The sequence below is a fragment of the Psilocybe cubensis genome, chromosome 4 (assembly GCF_017499595.1).
Source record: "Psilocybe cubensis strain MGC-MH-2018 chromosome 4, whole genome shotgun sequence".
Classification (NCBI taxonomy): domain Eukaryota; kingdom Fungi; phylum Basidiomycota; class Agaricomycetes; order Agaricales; family Agrocybaceae; genus Psilocybe; species Psilocybe cubensis.
Window position 1 is genome coordinate 1,957,728 of NC_063002.1, and position 18,366 is coordinate 1,976,093.

Consider the following 18,366-nt stretch of genomic DNA (forward strand, 5'->3'; position numbering starts at 1 on the left):
TTAAGCTCCCCGCTAACCTAGCGGCAATAGTTCTTCAGCTGTCAGACGACGGTTCGAGCGCATCACGGTTTACGAATCTGGCATTGCGTTTGTTAGACCAAGTGCGTTTGCATTGAATGTCACAATGTTATTGGTTGACAAGATTCATGAAGCCAGTGATTTCGAGGAAACAGGAAGTAATCCTGTTTCTATATACGTTGTCATCTATGAACCATCGTCAATCTTATACGATTCATGGCCAAACAACCTTGTTGAATCATATACCTTCAGTAAAGTGCCAACCACAACCAGGACCAACTATGCCTGCTCTACATCGTGAAGAAACGATGTATTCCACTGCCTCGCGTCTTCGCGAATTCCGCATACAGAGAGGTGATTCCATACATGCCTTTACAAGTGTTCATCTCAATAATTTTTTTTTTGACAGGGATATCATTCTTAAGCGAGCATTTGCTGGTTAGAGATACGTTATTTTTAATGCAAGGAATTTCGGGAAAATATGTGCGCTTTGCCTCATCGAAGGATGACGAAAAGACTCTGGTCTTTTCGTCAGACTCCGTGAGTCTTTTTTTATGGGAAAGTTCTTACTCTCCTGAACCCAATTACAGAACATAGCACCACCAACACAAGCACTCATACATCGACTTGCTGAACTTGGCTATCTATACAGCCGGGTTGAAAGATTCATACAGGAGCGGGAACGAACTTCCGGCGTTGGCATGATTGAGCAAAGCCTTTGTCACTATATGCAAGCCCAACTCACTGAATATTACCGTTTGATAGCGGTGTTGGAAACTCAGCTCTCCTCATTCCACAAAGAGGGTCAGAAAGCCCAGGAAACGGCAGAAAATTTGGAGACTGGCCTTTCACTACGAAGGCTTGATGTCTGGGTGAACGAATGGCGACTTAGAATGAGAATGATGAGTGTATGCGTTGAAGGGGCTCGAGGTGAAGTTTTTCTTTCTATAGTGAATATTGAACTCAACGCGTTAACACTTTAGGGGCTCATGGAGGCGCCTTGGTTAATCTGATTCATAGCTACACTGAAAATGGGGACCCCTTTGTTAGGAAGTTTACCGATGAGCTCCTTGAAGAGGTTAGATGTTTGGCTAAGTGTCACTGGAATCTCTGACTTATACCATACTTGCAGGTGTCTCGACCCTTCTTCGCTACATTGCATAAATGGCTATTTTCTGGAGAGTTGTATGACCCGTTTGAAGAATTTTTTGTTAGCGCAGATTCTAGCCTTGGGCACATACCTTATGTTCACCCGTCTTCATTGTTGGGCGGAATAAGTCAGTTCCCGAATGACAACGTTTTTGGGGGGCTTAATGCAGACAACGACGATCTATCTGGTGTAAGGGAGAGCGGCCAAAAACTTTGGGAAACGAAATATCGGTTCCGAAAGGACATGCTCCCATCGTTTGTTGGAGAACCTTTTGGAAGAAAAGTTGGCTTCATTTGCATGATATACATTCAAACACTCACGCAGTTCTTAGATTTTTTCAACTGGAAAAAGTTTGAATTTTATTCGATACAGCTGCTTGGACAGTGATTGGGTAGTTACACGAGAAAAAATGAGCAATACTGGCGACAGTGAGCAACAAAATTTGGATATCTTAGAACCGATACTGAGGATCATACAGCTTTGCAGTACGGTGACATCAATGGTCTCGAGAGATCGATTGATACTGCGTACCAGATGGCTAGCCATCGCTTGTTTGAAGTATTCATCGAAAAATTCAAACTATTAGAACATCTCTCGGCTTTGAAGAGCTATTTGCTTCTTGGACATGGCGATTTTGCAGATCAATTGATGGAAACTCTCGGGTAGGCCCCGTTGTCATTTTTATGGTTTGCATGATGATCAACTTGGAGAAGCCCAAGTCTGGCTCGCCCTGCCAATGCGCTTTACAGACACAATTTGACAGCGAATTTGGAAACGGCTATCCGCTCTTCCAATGCCCAACAAGATCCAGTGGATGTGCTGCGACGATTAGACGCTCGGATGCTCGAGTATTCTCATGGGGAAATAGGGTGGGATGTTTTTACCCTGGAGTACAAAGTCAGTCCACCAATCGACACAGTATTAGACCAAGAGGCGATGGAGAAATACCTTAAACTGTTTAAGCACCTATGGCAAATGAAAAGAATAGAAAAGGCACTTGACAGAGGCTGGATGAGAATAACAGGAGGTGCAAAATTCTTTGTCCGTTTGCCTGGTTAGTTTCTTATCTTCCTGACCTATTTCATGCTCTCATAAATTCTCTTCCAGATTTGGCATTCGATTGGCATAAAATTCGAATTGTCATGACTGAGATGATTCATTTTATCAGACAGCTAGAGGCCTATTGTCGTCTTGAAGTCATTGAATGTTCGTGGAAGGTTCTCATTGACTTTTTAAACAAGAAACAAGGGGATCTCGACGCCTTGATTGACGCTCATCGGAACTACCTTGATCGGACAACGAAAAAAATACTTCTATGGCATCCGAAACCTGGCAAGGAGGTAAGGAAAGCCTATATCCATTTACAATTTAACGCCTCACACAGTTGCAGGATATGCTTTTGCGCCAATTGATAGAAATATTCGCGTTTATTTTACAGTTCCGAGAGGCTACGGTAATAGTTTAGTCCAGCATTCACAAAAATCGTTGTTAATCATTGGACAGGACAATTTTTACAACTATTGCTTATCAGAATCCGCTCGCAGAGATCAACGATTGGATGAAGAGCGCGTGAGTTTTACAAGTCGTTCATTGCTCTTGTTATTAAGTCTTGACAGGGCGTTTACACGGGGAACAATGAAGATCGAGTTTCGGACCCATCGGGAATAATAAACCGTATAAAAGATTACGGTTCTGGATTCTCTGAAAGAGTTCAAACTTTAGTCCAGCAGCTCCAAATACACCCCGACCTAGATTGCCGTTTCCTCGCCATCCGTCTCTCCTTTTCCGACTATTACCGATTAAAGAAAGACCAACAATCTGCACAATTGAAGGCCAATACATAATGCGCCCATGTGTCTCCACATTCTCATCCCTGCCTTGCCTGTCATCTAAAGATATACATATATATATTACAATAACAAGGGATGCGCTCTCGGTGAACCCTGCGATTCATTCTTGCGACACACTTGCACTTATTGAGATCGATTGAAACTTTGTCTTTCATAATTATTTCGAATATACATGTAAATAGGACTAGAGCTCGTCATGAGAGGCAGTTTCGCCACCCGTAACATTTCCGGCTTCCAAAGGAACTTGAGCGGATTCCTCAGCTACGGGAAGGTCAAGGGAATTCTTAGCGTGCTCTTCAACGAATGAAACCAAACTCTCAAAAGAGCGGTCACCCTCATAATCGATGAAGTCACGAGAACCGGCGGGTTTGAACTTGAGAGTGGGGAATCCAGAGATGCGGAAAGGGATAGAGGGCGGTAGATCATTTTCTTGAGCTTCCATCTTGGCACTAATAAAAACATCAGAACCTCAACTGCGAGTGTTGAAAGTATGATAAGAACGTACATGACAAGACGGTCCTTGATGGCAGCGTATTTCTCGCCCAGGTTGTCCCAGATGGGCTTGAGGCGTTTGCAGTGACCACACCTACGATAGCAACGTCAGCAACAGAGAGAAATATGGTATATGATCATGACAGACCATGAAGCATAAAATTCGACAAAGACGTCCTTGCTGTCGTCGAAAACAGTCTCCTCAAAGTTCTTCCCGACCAGTGTGAAAACAGGTTCGTCCTGGGTCTCAGGAATAGGCTGGCTCTTAAGTTGAGGTTGGAGCTTTCCATCGAGATATTGCTCAACCCAGTCAGCAGCACCGTCGGCGGAGACATCTTTCGACTGGTCGAAGGGGTACTTGAGCTGCTTGACCAAGTCTTGGATAACGAATGCGGGCCACTTGGCTTCAGCGAGGTTGAGAGCTTTAGCATGGTCACCGAACTTGACAGCATCGATCCAAACAAAGTTCATCTTGGACTTGTATTTGGCAGCGACAGGCTTGAGTGCGGCGATATGGTCCTCCTTGTCGTCGAGACTGGGGTCAATAAACAGATAGGCCAGGGGCTTGGGGCTGCCAGCGTAAATGGCATAGTTTTCGCCATTGACTTCGTCAAGAATAGGGATAGCGAGCTCCTTCACCCACTCCTCGAGATCTTTTTTGGTAAGGGAAGAAATAGGGTAAGGGTATTCCGATTTTGGCTCGTCGAAGGAGCGGTATACAACAACAGTGGGGGGAGTGACACCGGCAGCCTCAATGGCAGCCTTATCGGTCGTCAAACCGAAGAGGTAGTCATCACGATGAGAGTTAGCAGTTGCGCTGAATTCAGCAGCAGGGGCGTCAGTGGAAGTGGCGAGGTAAGCGATGGCAACAATTTTGTCAGATTTTGTGAACTCTTCGTGATTCTCGGCGGTGACTTCAGAAACAGCAGGGAGAGATTGTCTAAATCACCGGTAAGCTGAAGGAGTCGATGAAGGTATACATTGAGCTTACTTGATCATGTAGCTGATGATACCATCTGTTTTGCGCGGGCCGGTGTAATCAGTGGCCTCGCCTTTTCGGTAGACTTTGAGGGTACTGCAACGAAGAGATGAGAGGTCCTTCCTCCAACACTATGAAAGGAAGAACACTTACGGGTATCCTTGGATTCCTTTTGACTGACAGAGGTCGGCTTCGTCGACACAGTCAACCTTGGCAAGCTTGATGTTCTTCTCTTTGAGAGCGGTAGCAGCCTCCTCGTAATGAGGAGCCAAAGCTTTGCAATGGCCACACCTAGAAACAATTACGGTCTGACTGAGAACAAAGGGATAAGTAAACATACCATGGCGCAAAGAACTCGACTAGGAGAAGAGGCTCAGCCTCGACTGTGGACTCAAAGTTGGCAGCGGTAAGGCTGATAACATCAGAGGCGGCCTCGTTGGCAAGAACGAATGCAGCAAAGGCCAGAAGAGAGGCTGGCGTTGAGTAACGCATTTTGCAGAAAGGAGGGACAATATAATTTAGCAGAGAAAAGCGCTGGCCTTATAACGTGTCGAGGAACTGACGTGTCACTTTCGTAACGAGCAAACCACCTGACATCCGCCACTGGTTAAAACGCTTTATGTAAACCGACAAGCAACCGTTTCGGAGTATCACCGCAATCAATTATTGATATCTGTCTAATAGTGGTTCCATCCCGTATAGTAATATAATACGTGGCGACTCTCGACTGCTACAAATTTGCTAGATCAAAGGTGCTTCCCTGCTGGCTGCCACTAGTGTAGACCTTTGGTGTCGCTCTAAACTCCCTAGGGGGCGGAAAGTCGGTCACTGGAAACGTGTGGATTCCCGCGTTAGGTGGCGGTGACGGTACTTGTGTAGAGAACGAAATGTAAATGACATGGCTAGTCACAAATGACATGACACTTACTTTTGCGCTGAGGTGGAGGAGGTCTGCCGCCATTGGCTGACGTGGAGCTTGGCGCCTTGCGTGCGGGCGATGCTGCTGCTACGACGCTTGCCCTTGGAGGGGGAGGCGGCTGAGGAGTTGAAAGACGAGCAGGGACAGCGCGCTCCGGGGTGGGAGACCGCTGGGAGACGCGTTCTGCGTCAGACACCGCGCGCACCCGAGCAGGAGGAGGAGGGGCCGTCCCTGGCGGTTTGCGAGCAGGCGGCGGCGGGGCAATCCGCGCGGGGGAGGGGGGCGCGGCATGTGAGGCCGGGCGGGGCGGCGGCGGCGGGGGTGCACGGGCGGCAGCTGCTGCGGGACTGCGGGGAGGCAAGGCAGGACCCGCAGGAGACTGGTTCCGGGGAGGGATCGCCGGAGAGGGGCGGGATGGAGGCGGTGGTGGCGGACTTGGGCCGCGGACTGGCGGGGGCGGGCGGCGAGGGGCCGGAGGAGCTGAGGGGGAGGGGGATGAAGGAAGGGCGGGTGCAGGGGCAGGCCGTGGTGGGGGCTGGGCGAGGGGTTTCGGCGGAGGGAGGCCGGGGGCGGGGCGGGCAGGCGGGGCTGGAGGGGCAGCAGTGCCGGGGAGACTGGGTGCGGGGCGGGCAGGTGGGGCGGGAGGAGCGGCAGCGGGTCGGGCAGACGGAGGGGCAGGTCTGGCTGGTGTAGCAGGCGTCGGTCTCTTAGCGGGCGCAGGGATGGTGGGCGGTTTCGCTGGTATAGGATACAAGAGTCAGTCAGTCATCTATCTCAGATACACAGTACTCAGTTGCACCAACCAAGGTTGTTCTGCCCTGCCGGCTTCAGTTTCGGCATCCCTCCAGCAAACAGACCAGCCAGCTGAGGTGGCCCTCCGCTCGATGGCAGCGATGGCGCACTCGCACTCATCCCTGTGCTCGCTGGCCCTCCAGCACGCCCTTTCGGCGCATCCAGCACAGGCGCGCTGCGATCATTCGTCTCTGCCTTCTTCAGTTTCTTTCCCGACTGGATTTGCTTTAGGAGCTCGCTCGATGCCATGGCGCAAGCAAAGACAAGTGCTGTGGAATGGTTGAGTCCAGTCGCGGCACACAATATCGCTACCAATTATAGTTGCTCAAACGTGACACTGCGCTTCTCATCATATTCCAATGGTGACACACATTCAAATTCAGAGTTTATTTGTCGCCCAAATGAGTTTGTGCATCATTTACAAAGTTCATAGTGCAAAAATCAGTCACATTATCAGGCAATTACAGTATTATTTACACAAGCGGCGTCAGCAGTGTCATGCCACGAGGTAGCCATGTATACATACACATTTCAAAGGTCAGTATGGCTTATGGCGGTTCTTCTTCAAGTCTTGCTCCAGTTTCTTCGCTTTGCGGTGGCCAATCTCAACCGGCCGAATCGCAGCATCGTCCGCCTTCTTTAGCTTGATCGGTCGGTTGCCAACATATTTACCTACCACTATCTGTCAGCCTCCAGAGGCACATGCAAATAGACAGTCCTTACCATCCATTTCCTTCCAGGCCTTCAGGAAATCCTCTGGGTCCGAAAATGCCACAAATCCATATTTTGCCTGTGCGTCAAAGTTCAGAGCATGCATCACATCTACAACCAACGTGGTCTCACCTTTTGGCTCAACCGATCCCGAATGACTCGAGCTTTCTGGAAGGATGTGTATTTGTTAAAGGCGTTGGCAAGCACATCGTCTGACACATCGTTACTAAGATCACCAACAAATAGTCGAAACCAGGCTACAAAAATCATTAGCCAACAATCTTTCATAGTCAAAGGTAAACGCACATGGGCTCCATTCCAGCAGTGTTTGATCCTCCCACGTTTTCCCTCCGCCCTTGCGCAAAACTGTAACCCTCTTACCACCCTTTGCCAGTTTACCCCCTGCCCCTCCTCGCTTGTCTATCATAGCTCCAGGGACATAGACACTTTGCTGAGCAAGGATACCGACATCGTATTCGTAAGCATTGGCTGGTACAGGCGCGGTGTGCGATGACGAGGACGGAATGGGGTAAGATGGTCCTTGATAAGGCTTGTAGTAAGGATTGTCGTCGTACGAGTATTGTTGCCCATATGGCTTCGGATAATTGTTGTATGGATCCATGTCTGTAAGTCGTAAGCTGCACTACAGTCAAGCGAAAACGCAATCAAGTCGACGGACAAAGTTAACCCTGAAAAGCCAACGAGCGTCAAAGTGACTGTGACTTGTCACAGTTGCTTACGTAACTTCGCAGAACGTTAGTGCTTGCCCTCGTCTGAAATTTGGTGGTCATCATCGCCAGTCCCCCCCTTCAAGTCCCTCCTCCCTCAAGGTATGCCCAAATTTTATTCGCATTGGTCTCCCCGTCATCGCCAGCCTATGGATGTCAGATTTGACTCGAAATTCTGTTCGTTGGATGATGGATGCAACTTTGAAGGATTGGATGCCGTTTGGGGACCTTGCTGATTCCGCTTCTACCAGATGCCGTTCGTCAAGAAACTCAAGTCGAGCGCTTACTTTTCGCGCTTCCAGGTCAAATACCGCAGAAGGAGAGAGGGAAAGACCGACTGTACGTCCATTCTTTCTCAATCTGAGATATTCTGCTCATCCATCCGTAGACTATGCCCGCAAGCGTCTCGTGACACAGGCAAAGAACAAATAGTAGGAGTTTCTAAGCACATCCAATTCGCCGTCGAGTCCTCATATTATCTTCAGCAACGCGCCTAAATACCGCCTTGTAGTCCGCTTCACCAACAAGGATATCATTGTTCAGGTCGTCTATGCCCGACTCCAGGGAGATTTCGTCCTGACTGCCGCTCACTCAAGAGAGCTTCCAAGATACGGCATTAACCATGGTCTTACTAACTGGACTGCCGGTGTGTTTGTTACTGATATCCACGAAGAATTACTCTTATTTTTTTCAGCCTATGCTACCGGTCTTCTGTGCGCTCGTCGTGCCCTCACCAAGCTCGGACTGGCCGACAAGTATGAGGGTGTTGTTGAGGCTGATGGAACCCTGACTCACATCGAGGTTCTCGACGAAGAAGATGCTCCTCGCCCCTTCAAATGTTACCTCGATGTCGGTCTCAAGCGCACATCTACTGGTGCCCGTGTTTTCGGTGCTATGAAGGGAGCCAGTGATGGCGGTATTTTCATCCCCCACTCTGAAAAACGTTTCCCTGGATATGATCCTGAATCCAAGGAGCTCGATGCTGAAGTGCTCAAAAAGTACATCTTTGGTGGCCATGTTGCTGAGTACATGGAGAGTCTCGAGGAGGAAGATGACGAACGGTATGTCGTTTGTATTGCAATCAGAACGTTTCTCAATATATCTATTATAGCTTTAAAAAGCAGTTCTCCACCTATCTCGCTGATGGCATTGGTTCTGAAGATATTGAGGAGATCTACACCAACGCCTACGCTGCCATCCGTGAGGACCCTACCTTCAAGCCCACCGAGAAGACCACCGACTGGAAATCCGAATCCGTCAAATACAAATCCAAGAAGCTTACTCATGCCGAACGCCAGGCCAACATCGCCGCCAAGATCGAGAAGTTCAAGGCTGGTGGTGGCGCTGCAGACGAGGACGAGGAGGACGAGGAGTAGGTATTTGCATCTTGACACTTTTCCATGTTTCATATACACACCAAAAACTACTATGCAATCACATTTATGCATATGTAAGACTATGAACGATGTTCCAAAAAGTCATTACTGAGAACGCATCGGTGCTTGTATGGATTCTTCTACCCAAGCTAACAGAGGAATCTGACCACTACTGAACTTACGAATATCCCCTTGGCTACTTGTTGTTGCGTCCAGTCGAAATGCCGAACAACCGATAGTTAAATCATCGCCATAATATACCTGAAAATTCCTAATCATATGACATTAGTATTGGACACACAATTATATCAACGATACGCTTACAGTACACAGCCCTCCCATTTTCCGATACAACGATTCAAATCAACAAACCAAATACCACTACGCTCGCTGCTCATTTGCCGGCCGATCGCACATATTTTCTTCAGGATACATCTCTCTATTTCGTCCATCAATAATTGAGATAGCTGGGGCAATGAAGATATTGTTAAAGTAGCTTGTGGTAGATGCGCGGTCAAAGTTGAAGGCGAGACAAAAGTGAACCACAGAGTATGCCTGATATCATATAAACCACTGAAAGATATATAAAAAAAGGAGCATACCAATTGTCCATTCGTATAACTGCCTCTCCCCCGACCTCTTTTTTGTTTTTGCTTTCCTCCGAAAGAAGTGATACAAGTATTTTTCCAGATTCTCCGATCGCCGTAAATGAAAGTGATGAAGGGATGCCTGCGATATTTAATGCTTGAACTGCTTTGCGTAGTTCCAATTCAACCCGTTCACAAAAAACTTGGTATTGCAGCATGTCAATTATTGGTTGTAGAAGCGAATGTGATGCGGCAGGGCCATTGGCTTCTTTCCCTTTCGATGAGTTTTTAACAGCGTGTCGGCGTAAAAGAAGTACACGAAGTACATGGTAAATCAATTCACACATGTTTCCACCGTCTTTGGAATCTGAACGGGTTGGGTGCATGTTGACTGAAGTGTCGACCTGGTGTATTTACGGCGAATGTCAGTCATTTTTGCGAAGTAGAAAAGTCGAAAAAATACTCAACAAGTTCCACGGTAAGATCAAGGCCTTGTGCAGCGTCGATGGAAATTAGACGTTCCGAGACCCGTGCAGAAGCTGTGGGCAGATTGGCGGCTTCTTTCACTAACAAGGAAAATATTTCTTGATCTATAATTTCTATTTGTGCGGTTTTAAGGACAATTTCCGGATCAGAGGCTCGACCAGTGGGCATCGGTGCGACAAAAAAACACGATGTAGTCGATGCGCCGTCGACTGTTGTTATCGAAATTCGTAGGCGTGTATTCTGGTGAAAGGGAAGGTTAATGTCCTCAGCAGAGTTGCCGACGATAGGCATACGAGCAATGGCACGAAGACGAAAGTCCACAGGTGCTACAGTGATATTAATATGCATGCTGTATGGTAAGCTGACCTATAAACTCACATCTTTCGAGGCCGTAGGAAATCATAAAGTCTTTGGATGTTTTGTCGGCACCTTTACCAGTGGCAGAACCTGCTGGAAGAGGCGCGGGAGTGAGACCCCAATTTGCTCGCCTGATCCTCAGTGCATCAACCCAGTATTTTTCACCCATTAATCTTGAACGTTCCATGCTTTCCGACGCAGATTTGAAAAGTCCAGAGGCTTTACGTAGTGCTTCATCTTTGCTACCAATGACCAATTGCGAGTTGAATGCTTGTACTGAAACGATGGAAGGTGGTTTGGAAACGATGGTTGCAGAGAGTGACGACGGAGAGGAATCTGGTGGGATTTGATCAGGTAGGGCTTGGCCTGTCGCAGCCTGGCCGCTTATTGTCCCAGATAATACAGCATTCAATAAATCTCTCGCATGAGACATTTCTCCTAGAGCAACGCTGACAAACATTAATTTTAGTAGCAACAGTGTTGGCTAAAACGCACAATAACTGCGGCATGATTTCAGCTCGCATGGCATACAGCTCCTCCATTGTCATGAATTTGGAGGAGGGATTAGAACCTTCAGGGCCTTCTTCTTCTTCCTCCGTCTGAGTGTCCTTTAATAGATTATTCTTGCTCTCCGAAATTAGTCCATCGTACTGCTGAAAGAAATTTGCCCCTCGTTCAACAAAGATTCGCCGTATATTGGATTCGAGTCTCTCTGAGAAAGACTGCTGGCTGCTCCCTTTGTGTCATGCACCACAAATTACATTAACAAAAACAATGACTCACGGTTCGTAGATGCGATCGCCTTCAGGAGTTAAATCATAAAGCACAGGTAGTCGGTTTCCTGCATCGTCCGTATATGGGCGTTCAAAAGATAGTTTCAACTTTTTCCAAGAGGGTTCGGATCCATGAGTAGTATTCGACATAACAGTAAATGCGAGGTCGCAATAGGATCGTCGTCTTTCAGCAAGAAAGCTTCCAAGGGTTTAGAGAGGAATGTGCGACGCAAGTACAGTTGCAGTACTGCCCGGGTCGATAAACACTGTATTTTTATCTTGAAGAATTGTTGCTATTGCCGCGGTAACGGATGCTTATATGAACCGGGAAGACAGAACTCTAGATATTTCAACCAATTGAAGTTCAAGGTTAAGATTTGAGAATTGTCAATGAACGCCGATTGGTGGTTTGTCGCTGATTCTCTTGGGAGATTGAAATTGAGAGTCTTGGCCAGTCACGTGCTCGTGAAGGCTATCAGCCAATCTTCGAATTTGAAGACCGAGTCACCTCTTTAATTTTTTTGGGCTTTTCTTATTATTCCGTCAAGCCTGCTCTCTTTCCGGTTCGTTTCTTGCAATTTTTTAATCTGGTTTGCCATCGTCAATGTTGATGGTGAAAACTGTGGAATACGATGGTTCCCAATCCATGTCCTCGGGCAAAAGAAAGAAGGGCGAAGACGACGCAACGAATATCACATCCTCAAAGAAACAGAGAACGAGAGTGAGGTACAGACGATGTGCAATATGTGTTTTGTGGGATTTTTCTTACCATTATGCTTTTACATAGCTTTTCGTGTGGCGAATGCCATCGTCGGAAACAAAAAGTGCGCCTCTCCTTTTGTTTATAGGTTCTTTCTAAATCTAAGGAAATTAGTGCGACCGTCAAATACCCTGCTCTCATGTCAGTACTGATCTGTATACATTTCAAACTTCTTTTAACCCATCACCACAGTGTGTTGCTCGCAAAGTGCCAGATCTATGCAAGGCCTACACACCCGGAAAAGCAGACCAGGACTTGAATGCTAGAATTTCAAGATTGGAACAAATAATCGAAGTGGCTTTACCCCAATATTGCTCTCCTGGAACTCCAGGATCATATGTGCTGGATCAAAATTCATTCAACGGTCGGCACAGAACTCCTTCGAACGGCGAAGACGATACTCGATCCCATTCGGAGGAGCAAGACCCGAGTGGAGGGATTTTTCAAAGCGGCAGATGGTATGGTAATAGCGCATCAGGCAGTGTAGCTCCTGCGTCTGTAATTGATCAAGTACGTCCACCATGCTAAGAAACACTTGATGATTCCTTAATTCTGCCTAGATCGAGAATGCCGCTATCGGAGAACGAGAGTCCTCCCGTACATCCCATTCCAATGCCATAAACCCGAACTTCCCGTTACCAACGACGCACATCAAGGCAGGTCTTGATGTAGTTGGTGATGATTCTGAGCCATCTGCTGCCGATAATCTAAAGTCGCTGGTACAAGAGTGTGGAGTATCCCCCCATAAGATTGCAGAGCTTCTTCAAGAGCTCCCTATCCCTAGTACATCTGATATTCTTGTTGATTTCTACTTCTCTACTATGTACGTTTTCATCAAGATTTTATCCGCCCATGTTAACAGGAATAACACAGAAACTGGACTCGATATCCAATTTCTGTTGAAGACTTCCGCACGGCTTACTCTTCTATAAGCGCATGTGTGAGTGGAACTAGCCTGGCTAGCCCTCATGACGTGCGTTTTCTCCCTTTGCTATTCGTTGTGTTAGCTATCTCTGTGAGGCTTGCCCCCGAAAGCATAGCTGGCGACGCACGAACCAGAAGGGTTACTTCCCTCCGTTATTACTGGTCTTGTGAGTCTTCTTCGCCACTGTTTGTTCGTATGCTTATCTGCGAAGCTCGTCGGTCGCTTCTCATTGCCGCTGCCATCCAACCTGACTCTCTTGACATCGTGCTCACGCGCCTTTTGGTACGTATTTCATTAACGCGTAGGTATAGACTAATTAATGTTGTACAGAGTGCTCGTTTTCTGACATTTGATCGTCGCATAACGGAATGCTGGAGTCAACTAGGTGCTGCTGTGCGAACAGCTCAAGCTCTTGGCCTTCATCGTGATGGTTCTGCAATGGTATCAATTTCATCTTTCATATCACTAATAACACTGGACTAATTTCATTCCTAATGTAGGGAATGCAACCCACACAAACAGAATACCGCAGGCGCATCTGGTAACGCAAATGACCTGCTTACCGATTTAGTGATATACTGACTTGTGAATTAGGTCTTACCTATACCATGCTGATAGGTCATATGCTTTGGTTCTCGGAAGGCCCAACTCAATACAGGACGATTACACATCAACATTACCTCCCTCGAATATTGATGGTGACTTACAACATGGACAGACAATTGAATCTTTACCCCTTTCTCGGCCAACGCCCATGACCTTTGTCATTTTGCGCCATCAATTGGCTGAAATTATTGGGCGGATGGTTCATCATTTCCAGCAGGTTCGCGACAAAAGCCACTACACGGAAGTCGTGGCTCTAGACGATGAACTGCTGAAATTTATAAACAATCTTCCCTCTCATTACTCCCTTCAGCCAGATACCTCACTTGATCATATTCACAACTATATTCCGGTTCATCGATTTCTCTTGGTCACAGAAATTCTTTTCGTAAGAATAAGTTTGCACCGGCCATATATGCTACGACGGCTGAACTCAGACCGCTATGCAAGATCACGCAATGCTTGTTTTGAATCAGCAATAACAGATTTCAAGGTTAGGCAAGCATTCCGGGAATCCGTGCCCAAAGAAACTCGAGATTCTCTTAGCAATGCCTATCGCGAATTTCAGACAGCAATGATATCGGGAATATATTTTGTGCTGGAGCCCCATGGAGCGCATTCCGATGCAATGCATGCTATTCTGGACGGTTTTATGAAAGACCACGAAAACTTGCGGGAGATGGACGAGACAACCAAAAGGGAACTGAAGACCATCGAATTTCTGAAGAGCAAAGCATCACAGATCGAGAACCACGGGGTTCATTCACGCAAGAAGAGTAAACTTCACGACTTGTCGCTAATCAATAGGCAGGATCATCAGGCACAACTACTATTAAACCTTCAGCAACCAGTGACGTCGCCTTCGACTAAAAGTTTTACCTTTTCTGCCTCTTCTCCTCGATCACCGTCCCTTCCTCAACCCAATACATCTTCTTTGGCACAGTCTCCTACATTGCATCGTTTACAACATCCAGACCAAACACATTCACCAACAACTTCCGGAAGCCCTCGCGCAGATGACGAATCCCCTGCACAATCGCTTCTTGACACATGGTGTCACACTGTCAGCAATGCTCCTCTAGACTTGACCAGTGGCGGAATTTCATGGGGAGGTTTGGGTGGTACTGAAATATCGGGATGGGCAGGGATCACACACGCTGCTACCAACCCAGATCCCCGCCTGTTTTCTGGCCTTGACGGCTCCGATTTCTCTTACTGGGAGGCCCTGGTCAATCAAATCCATCGTGGACCTTGATTTGGATAGAGAAGAGACATCAATCTCGGATCTTTATACCACATTACATTGTCTTTACCTGACATAGACCGCCTTTTTACTACTCAAGTCCAATTTGCCTATGCTGTCATCCTCACCTGGTCACGACCAACTTACGCTACGAATATGTACGTTGCGCACCTATTTATGGATTCCATTCCACGCACAGCTAGCCACCTTCACATTTGTATGTATCTTTTAGTTGTAATACTATATGTTATTGTTCTTTTTTGAAATAATCATGGAGTGACTCAATGTCCTAATGTAGTCATGTCATGAATGACAACGTCACTCCTGAGCCGTGACTTCTAAGGTCTGACTGGCGGACCGCAGTACAATCGTCTACTTACAAGCTGCTAGCTTCAAAAAACCTATTCTGGAGCTAGCTACTGTGATGCAATCGATTAACAGATTTCTCTATGGCCCAACTCCCGAGGAAAGAGTCCGTGCATGGCAAGCGAAGCTGCGTGCTGAAAGCCGCCAGTTAGACAGGGAAATGAGGCAGGTCTGCTGTTAGTTTTGTTCAAAGAAATATTTCATTCTCATTGATTATTTAGTTAGATATGGCCACCAACAAAGCACGACAATCGGTGAAGCAGCTAGCCGCTAAGGGCGATGTTAAATCTGCTAAGCTTCTTGCAAGGGAAGTGGTCAGGAGTAACAAACAGAAGGACAGGTTATCTGTCAGCAAAGCGAGGTTGGGGTCTATAGGAACACAACTATCGCAGCAAATGGGTGAGACTTTCTTCTCAAGTTTTGTGATTCGCAAGCCTTATTCATGCACTCTTCAATTAACAGCAATGATTAAAGTCACTGGCTCACTGCAGAAGTCCACAGAAATCATGAAATTGTCCAACGCTCTCATCAAGCTACCTCAGATTAGTCAAACCATGCGCGAAATGAGCATGGAAATGACCAAGGTGCTATCAAGTTACCTTCAATATGTTGTCATCTTATGAATCACTTTTATCTATCAGGCCGGTATTATGGAAGAGATGTTAGAAGATACCCTGGACATGGATGAAGATGAAGAGATTGAGGAGGAAGCGGACGCAGAAGTCGATAAAGTTTTGTTCGAATTAACGAACGGTAAATTGGGTGAGGCAGGGTCAGTCGCCACAGATCTACCGGTGAGTCAAAAAATGCGTCCCTTTTTGCAATTTTGCTATACAATATTGTTTAAACAGGACAAGGTGGAAGACGAAGAAACCGACCGGAATATGGAGAAATATCGCGAGCAATTGAATGGAATTTTGAGCGGGTAAAGATTGACCTGTTCGCAACCGTCCTCAGTCTCTGTTCGCGAATGTTTGGATGTACATATTACTATCTAGTAATCCTTCCCTTCTCGTCGAGGTTGTTCTTTGCACGAATTTGTATTTAGGAGCCGCATTGCCCATGCTCGGGCAGTCTGTACATTATCATGAATAATTTTACACAACACAACGCATTCCAATCTCTGGACTCTTAGAATAAAACTTCAAATTGCCACTTGGTGACACAGTCGTCAGAACACTGTATATCAGAGACCACGTGACAATAACGAGAATCCCCGAACGGAACCTCAAAATGATACAACGCTTTCTGAAATTTGATTCCTTCCCGCTTTCCAAAAAATGCTGGGTTCTCGCTCTTTCTCTGCTGTCAAGCAAGGTTCTTTGAAGAACCTCAACGTAACTATTTCTATTCATGTCATAGTCTGTGCTTACTCTGATATCGATGCAGTTCGTTCGCTCTTATGCGTCAGCTCCACCAACTGCCGCCTTTGCTGGTCAAAAGGGCAACAACGTGAGTTTACCTGAGATACGGTTGAATAGTATCTAAACTTCTATTATTCAGGGGAAGTACACTGTAACCCTCATTCCGGGAGATGGTAAGTCTTGCAGTCAGATATCCACCTTCTACAATCCCGACGCGTCCATAGGTATTGGCCCAGAAATTAGTGAATCCATCAAGAATATCTATACTGCGGCTCAGGTAAGTAATTCATGGCTGTGAACAGCTCTCCCATAAATCACATATTATCAGGTACCTATTCAATGGGAAGAAGTCAGCGTTACGCCTATCCTCAAGGGTGGAAAAACTGTCATTCCGGATAGTGCTATCCAATCCGTAAAAAAGAACACCGTCGCTCTTAAAGGTTTTTGTTATATCTATTCGTAAAGGGGAATTATCATTAAAATTTTGTTAACAAAGGACCTCTTGCAACTCCCAGTATGTTTTTTGGATGGTGCATCGACAGGCAGCTAAACACCATCGTTTTACAGTTGGCAAAGGCCATGTTTCGTTGAATTTAACATTGCGACGAACTTTCAATTTGTTTGCCAATGTCCGTCCTTGCGCATCCATCCAGGGCTTCAAGACTCCTTACGACGACGTGAATACCGTTCTCATCCGTGAAAACACTGAGGGAGAGTACTCCGGTATTGAGCATGAGGTCGGTGTATGGTATTATGCAGATTAAGAAGGAATGCACTTGACACATCTTTATGCGCTCAGATCGTGGATGGTGTGGTGCAATCTATCAAGCTTATCACATGGGATGCTTCAGAGCGGGTCGCTCGCTATGCTTTCAATTACGCTCAGACTAGCGGACGACTACGTGTCACTGCCGTTCATAAGGCCAACATCATGTAAGGCACACGTTGCAAGGTCAAATTCATACTGATTTGTTTTTAAGGAAAATGTCCGATGGCATGTTCTTGTCTGCATGCCGCGAAGTGTCGAAAGAATTCCCAGATGTTGCTTACGATGAGGATCTTCTGGACCGCGTTTGCCTCCAGGTGGGTTATTACCCATTTTTCTTCCTATGAACCCTGTGTCATACAAATGTTGTTCTAGGTTGTCACGAATCCTAAGCCCTACTCTGATCGTGTCATGGTTATGCCCAATCTTTACGGTGACATCTTGTCCGATATGTGCGCTGGATTGATTGGAGGGCTTGGTCTCACACCCTCGGGCAACATTGGACGGGTGAGTTTAATAACCAAAACAATTCAACACAGTCATATTTAATGCGGAGAACAGGATGCTTCTATCTTTGAGGCCGTTCATGGTTCAGCGCCTGATATTGCCGGTATGTCATTTTCTTCTGCATCATCTTGTGTCATTTACTGATCAAAAACAGGCAAAGGATTGGCTAACCCGACTGCGCTGTTGTTGTCATCCATCATGATGTTAAGGCATGTCGTTGCAATTCTCTTGCCTGTACGATTCCCTTATCTTCATACTCACAGACACATGAGGTTGTATGACTACGCGGACAAGATAGAAAAGGCCGCTCTTACGGTGCGTTGTTAGTACGAGCGTTTGGTGAAGAATGCTGACATATTTATAGACCATTGCTGAGGGGAAGAGTATCACTGGCGATTTAGGTGGCAAGGCAACAACCAAGGAGTATACTGATGCCATCATCCAGAAACTCAGAGCTTAACTAGGTCACTTATAATGGACACGATACAGGGGATGAGCATTAGATTCACGTCCCAGAGACATTATACTGTAGTTACGTTAACGTAGACAATCTATAATGCTTCGACTTCTTAGACGGAATAACGACACAAACTTTGTGTGTTAGGAGAACATAC

At 46.5% G+C, this 18,366-nt stretch overlaps 9 protein-coding genes across 9 annotated transcripts; 5 read left to right on the forward strand and 4 right to left on the reverse strand.

Moving 5' to 3' along the window:
* Positions 1-299: 299 nt before the first annotated feature.
* On the forward strand, positions 300-3,012 carry JR316_0004798 (Gamma-tubulin complex component 3; the record flags this gene model as incomplete). Its single annotated transcript, XM_047890562.1, has 12 exons — positions 300-372; positions 428-558; positions 609-948; positions 1,002-1,096; positions 1,151-1,450; positions 1,500-1,596; positions 1,647-1,830; positions 1,882-2,222; positions 2,276-2,508; positions 2,559-2,621; positions 2,672-2,737; positions 2,785-3,012. 12 exons carry the CDS (start codon positions 300-302, stop codon positions 3,010-3,012), a joined length of 2,151 nt encoding a protein of 716 aa, XP_047750323.1.
* A 190-nt stretch (positions 3,013-3,202) lies between these two features.
* JR316_0004799 (Protein disulfide-isomerase) lies at positions 3,203-4,981 on the reverse strand (the record flags this gene model as incomplete). The annotated part of the gene is made up of 6 exons (XM_047890563.1): positions 3,203-3,467; positions 3,524-3,604; positions 3,659-4,450; positions 4,502-4,585; positions 4,643-4,780; positions 4,830-4,981. 6 exons carry the CDS (start codon positions 4,979-4,981, stop codon positions 3,203-3,205), a joined length of 1,512 nt encoding a protein of 503 aa, XP_047750324.1.
* Positions 4,982-5,219: 238 nt separating this feature from the next.
* Positions 5,220-6,449, reverse strand: JR316_0004800 (Verprolin; the record flags this gene model as incomplete). Its single annotated transcript, XM_047890564.1, has 3 exons — positions 5,220-5,359; positions 5,418-6,146; positions 6,212-6,449. The coding sequence occupies 3 exons, from the start codon at positions 6,447-6,449 to the stop codon at positions 5,220-5,222; spliced, it is 1,107 nt and encodes a 368-aa protein (XP_047750325.1).
* A 289-nt stretch (positions 6,450-6,738) lies between these two features.
* On the reverse strand, positions 6,739-7,533 carry JR316_0004801 (putative RNA-binding protein C22E12.02; the record flags this gene model as incomplete). The annotated part of the gene is made up of 4 exons (XM_047890565.1): positions 6,739-6,872; positions 6,924-6,990; positions 7,044-7,168; positions 7,218-7,533. The coding sequence occupies 4 exons, from the start codon at positions 7,531-7,533 to the stop codon at positions 6,739-6,741; spliced, it is 642 nt and encodes a 213-aa protein (XP_047750326.1).
* A 357-nt stretch (positions 7,534-7,890) lies between these two features.
* On the forward strand, positions 7,891-9,015 carry JR316_0004802 (60S ribosomal protein L5-B; the record flags this gene model as incomplete). The annotated part of the gene is made up of 5 exons (XM_047890566.1): positions 7,891-7,978; positions 8,028-8,070; positions 8,125-8,285; positions 8,334-8,700; positions 8,751-9,015. The coding sequence occupies 5 exons, from the start codon at positions 7,891-7,893 to the stop codon at positions 9,013-9,015; spliced, it is 924 nt and encodes a 307-aa protein (XP_047750327.1).
* Positions 9,016-9,120: 105 nt separating this feature from the next.
* Positions 9,121-11,368, reverse strand: JR316_0004803 (Mediator of RNA polymerase II transcription subunit 17; the record flags this gene model as incomplete). Its single annotated transcript, XM_047890567.1, has 7 exons — positions 9,121-9,286; positions 9,340-9,570; positions 9,618-10,006; positions 10,071-10,414; positions 10,467-10,894; positions 10,941-11,174; positions 11,229-11,368. 7 exons carry the CDS (start codon positions 11,366-11,368, stop codon positions 9,121-9,123), a joined length of 1,932 nt encoding a protein of 643 aa, XP_047750328.1.
* A 496-nt stretch (positions 11,369-11,864) lies between these two features.
* JR316_0004804 (putative transcriptional regulatory protein C1F7.11c) lies at positions 11,865-14,761 on the forward strand (the record flags this gene model as incomplete). The annotated part of the gene is made up of 8 exons (XM_047890568.1): positions 11,865-11,939; positions 12,171-12,488; positions 12,539-12,801; positions 12,852-13,069; positions 13,115-13,185; positions 13,234-13,344; positions 13,404-13,444; positions 13,498-14,761. The coding sequence occupies 8 exons, from the start codon at positions 11,865-11,867 to the stop codon at positions 14,759-14,761; spliced, it is 2,361 nt and encodes a 786-aa protein (XP_047750329.1).
* Positions 14,762-15,173: 412 nt separating this feature from the next.
* On the forward strand, positions 15,174-16,044 carry JR316_0004805 (Charged multivesicular body protein 3; the record flags this gene model as incomplete). The annotated part of the gene is made up of 5 exons (XM_047890569.1): positions 15,174-15,284; positions 15,337-15,514; positions 15,578-15,699; positions 15,757-15,909; positions 15,967-16,044. The coding sequence occupies 5 exons, from the start codon at positions 15,174-15,176 to the stop codon at positions 16,042-16,044; spliced, it is 642 nt and encodes a 213-aa protein (XP_047750330.1).
* Positions 16,045-16,395: 351 nt separating this feature from the next.
* Positions 16,396-18,212, forward strand: JR316_0004806 (NAD-dependent isocitrate dehydrogenase; the record flags this gene model as incomplete). Its single annotated transcript, XM_047890570.1, has 14 exons — positions 16,396-16,452; positions 16,505-16,567; positions 16,619-16,652; positions 16,704-16,756; positions 16,808-16,919; positions 16,976-16,993; positions 17,047-17,216; positions 17,279-17,412; positions 17,460-17,562; positions 17,621-17,752; positions 17,807-17,855; positions 17,907-17,961; positions 18,016-18,067; positions 18,117-18,212. The coding sequence occupies 14 exons, from the start codon at positions 16,396-16,398 to the stop codon at positions 18,210-18,212; spliced, it is 1,128 nt and encodes a 375-aa protein (XP_047750331.1).
* Between the last annotated feature and the right edge of the window lie 154 nt (positions 18,213-18,366).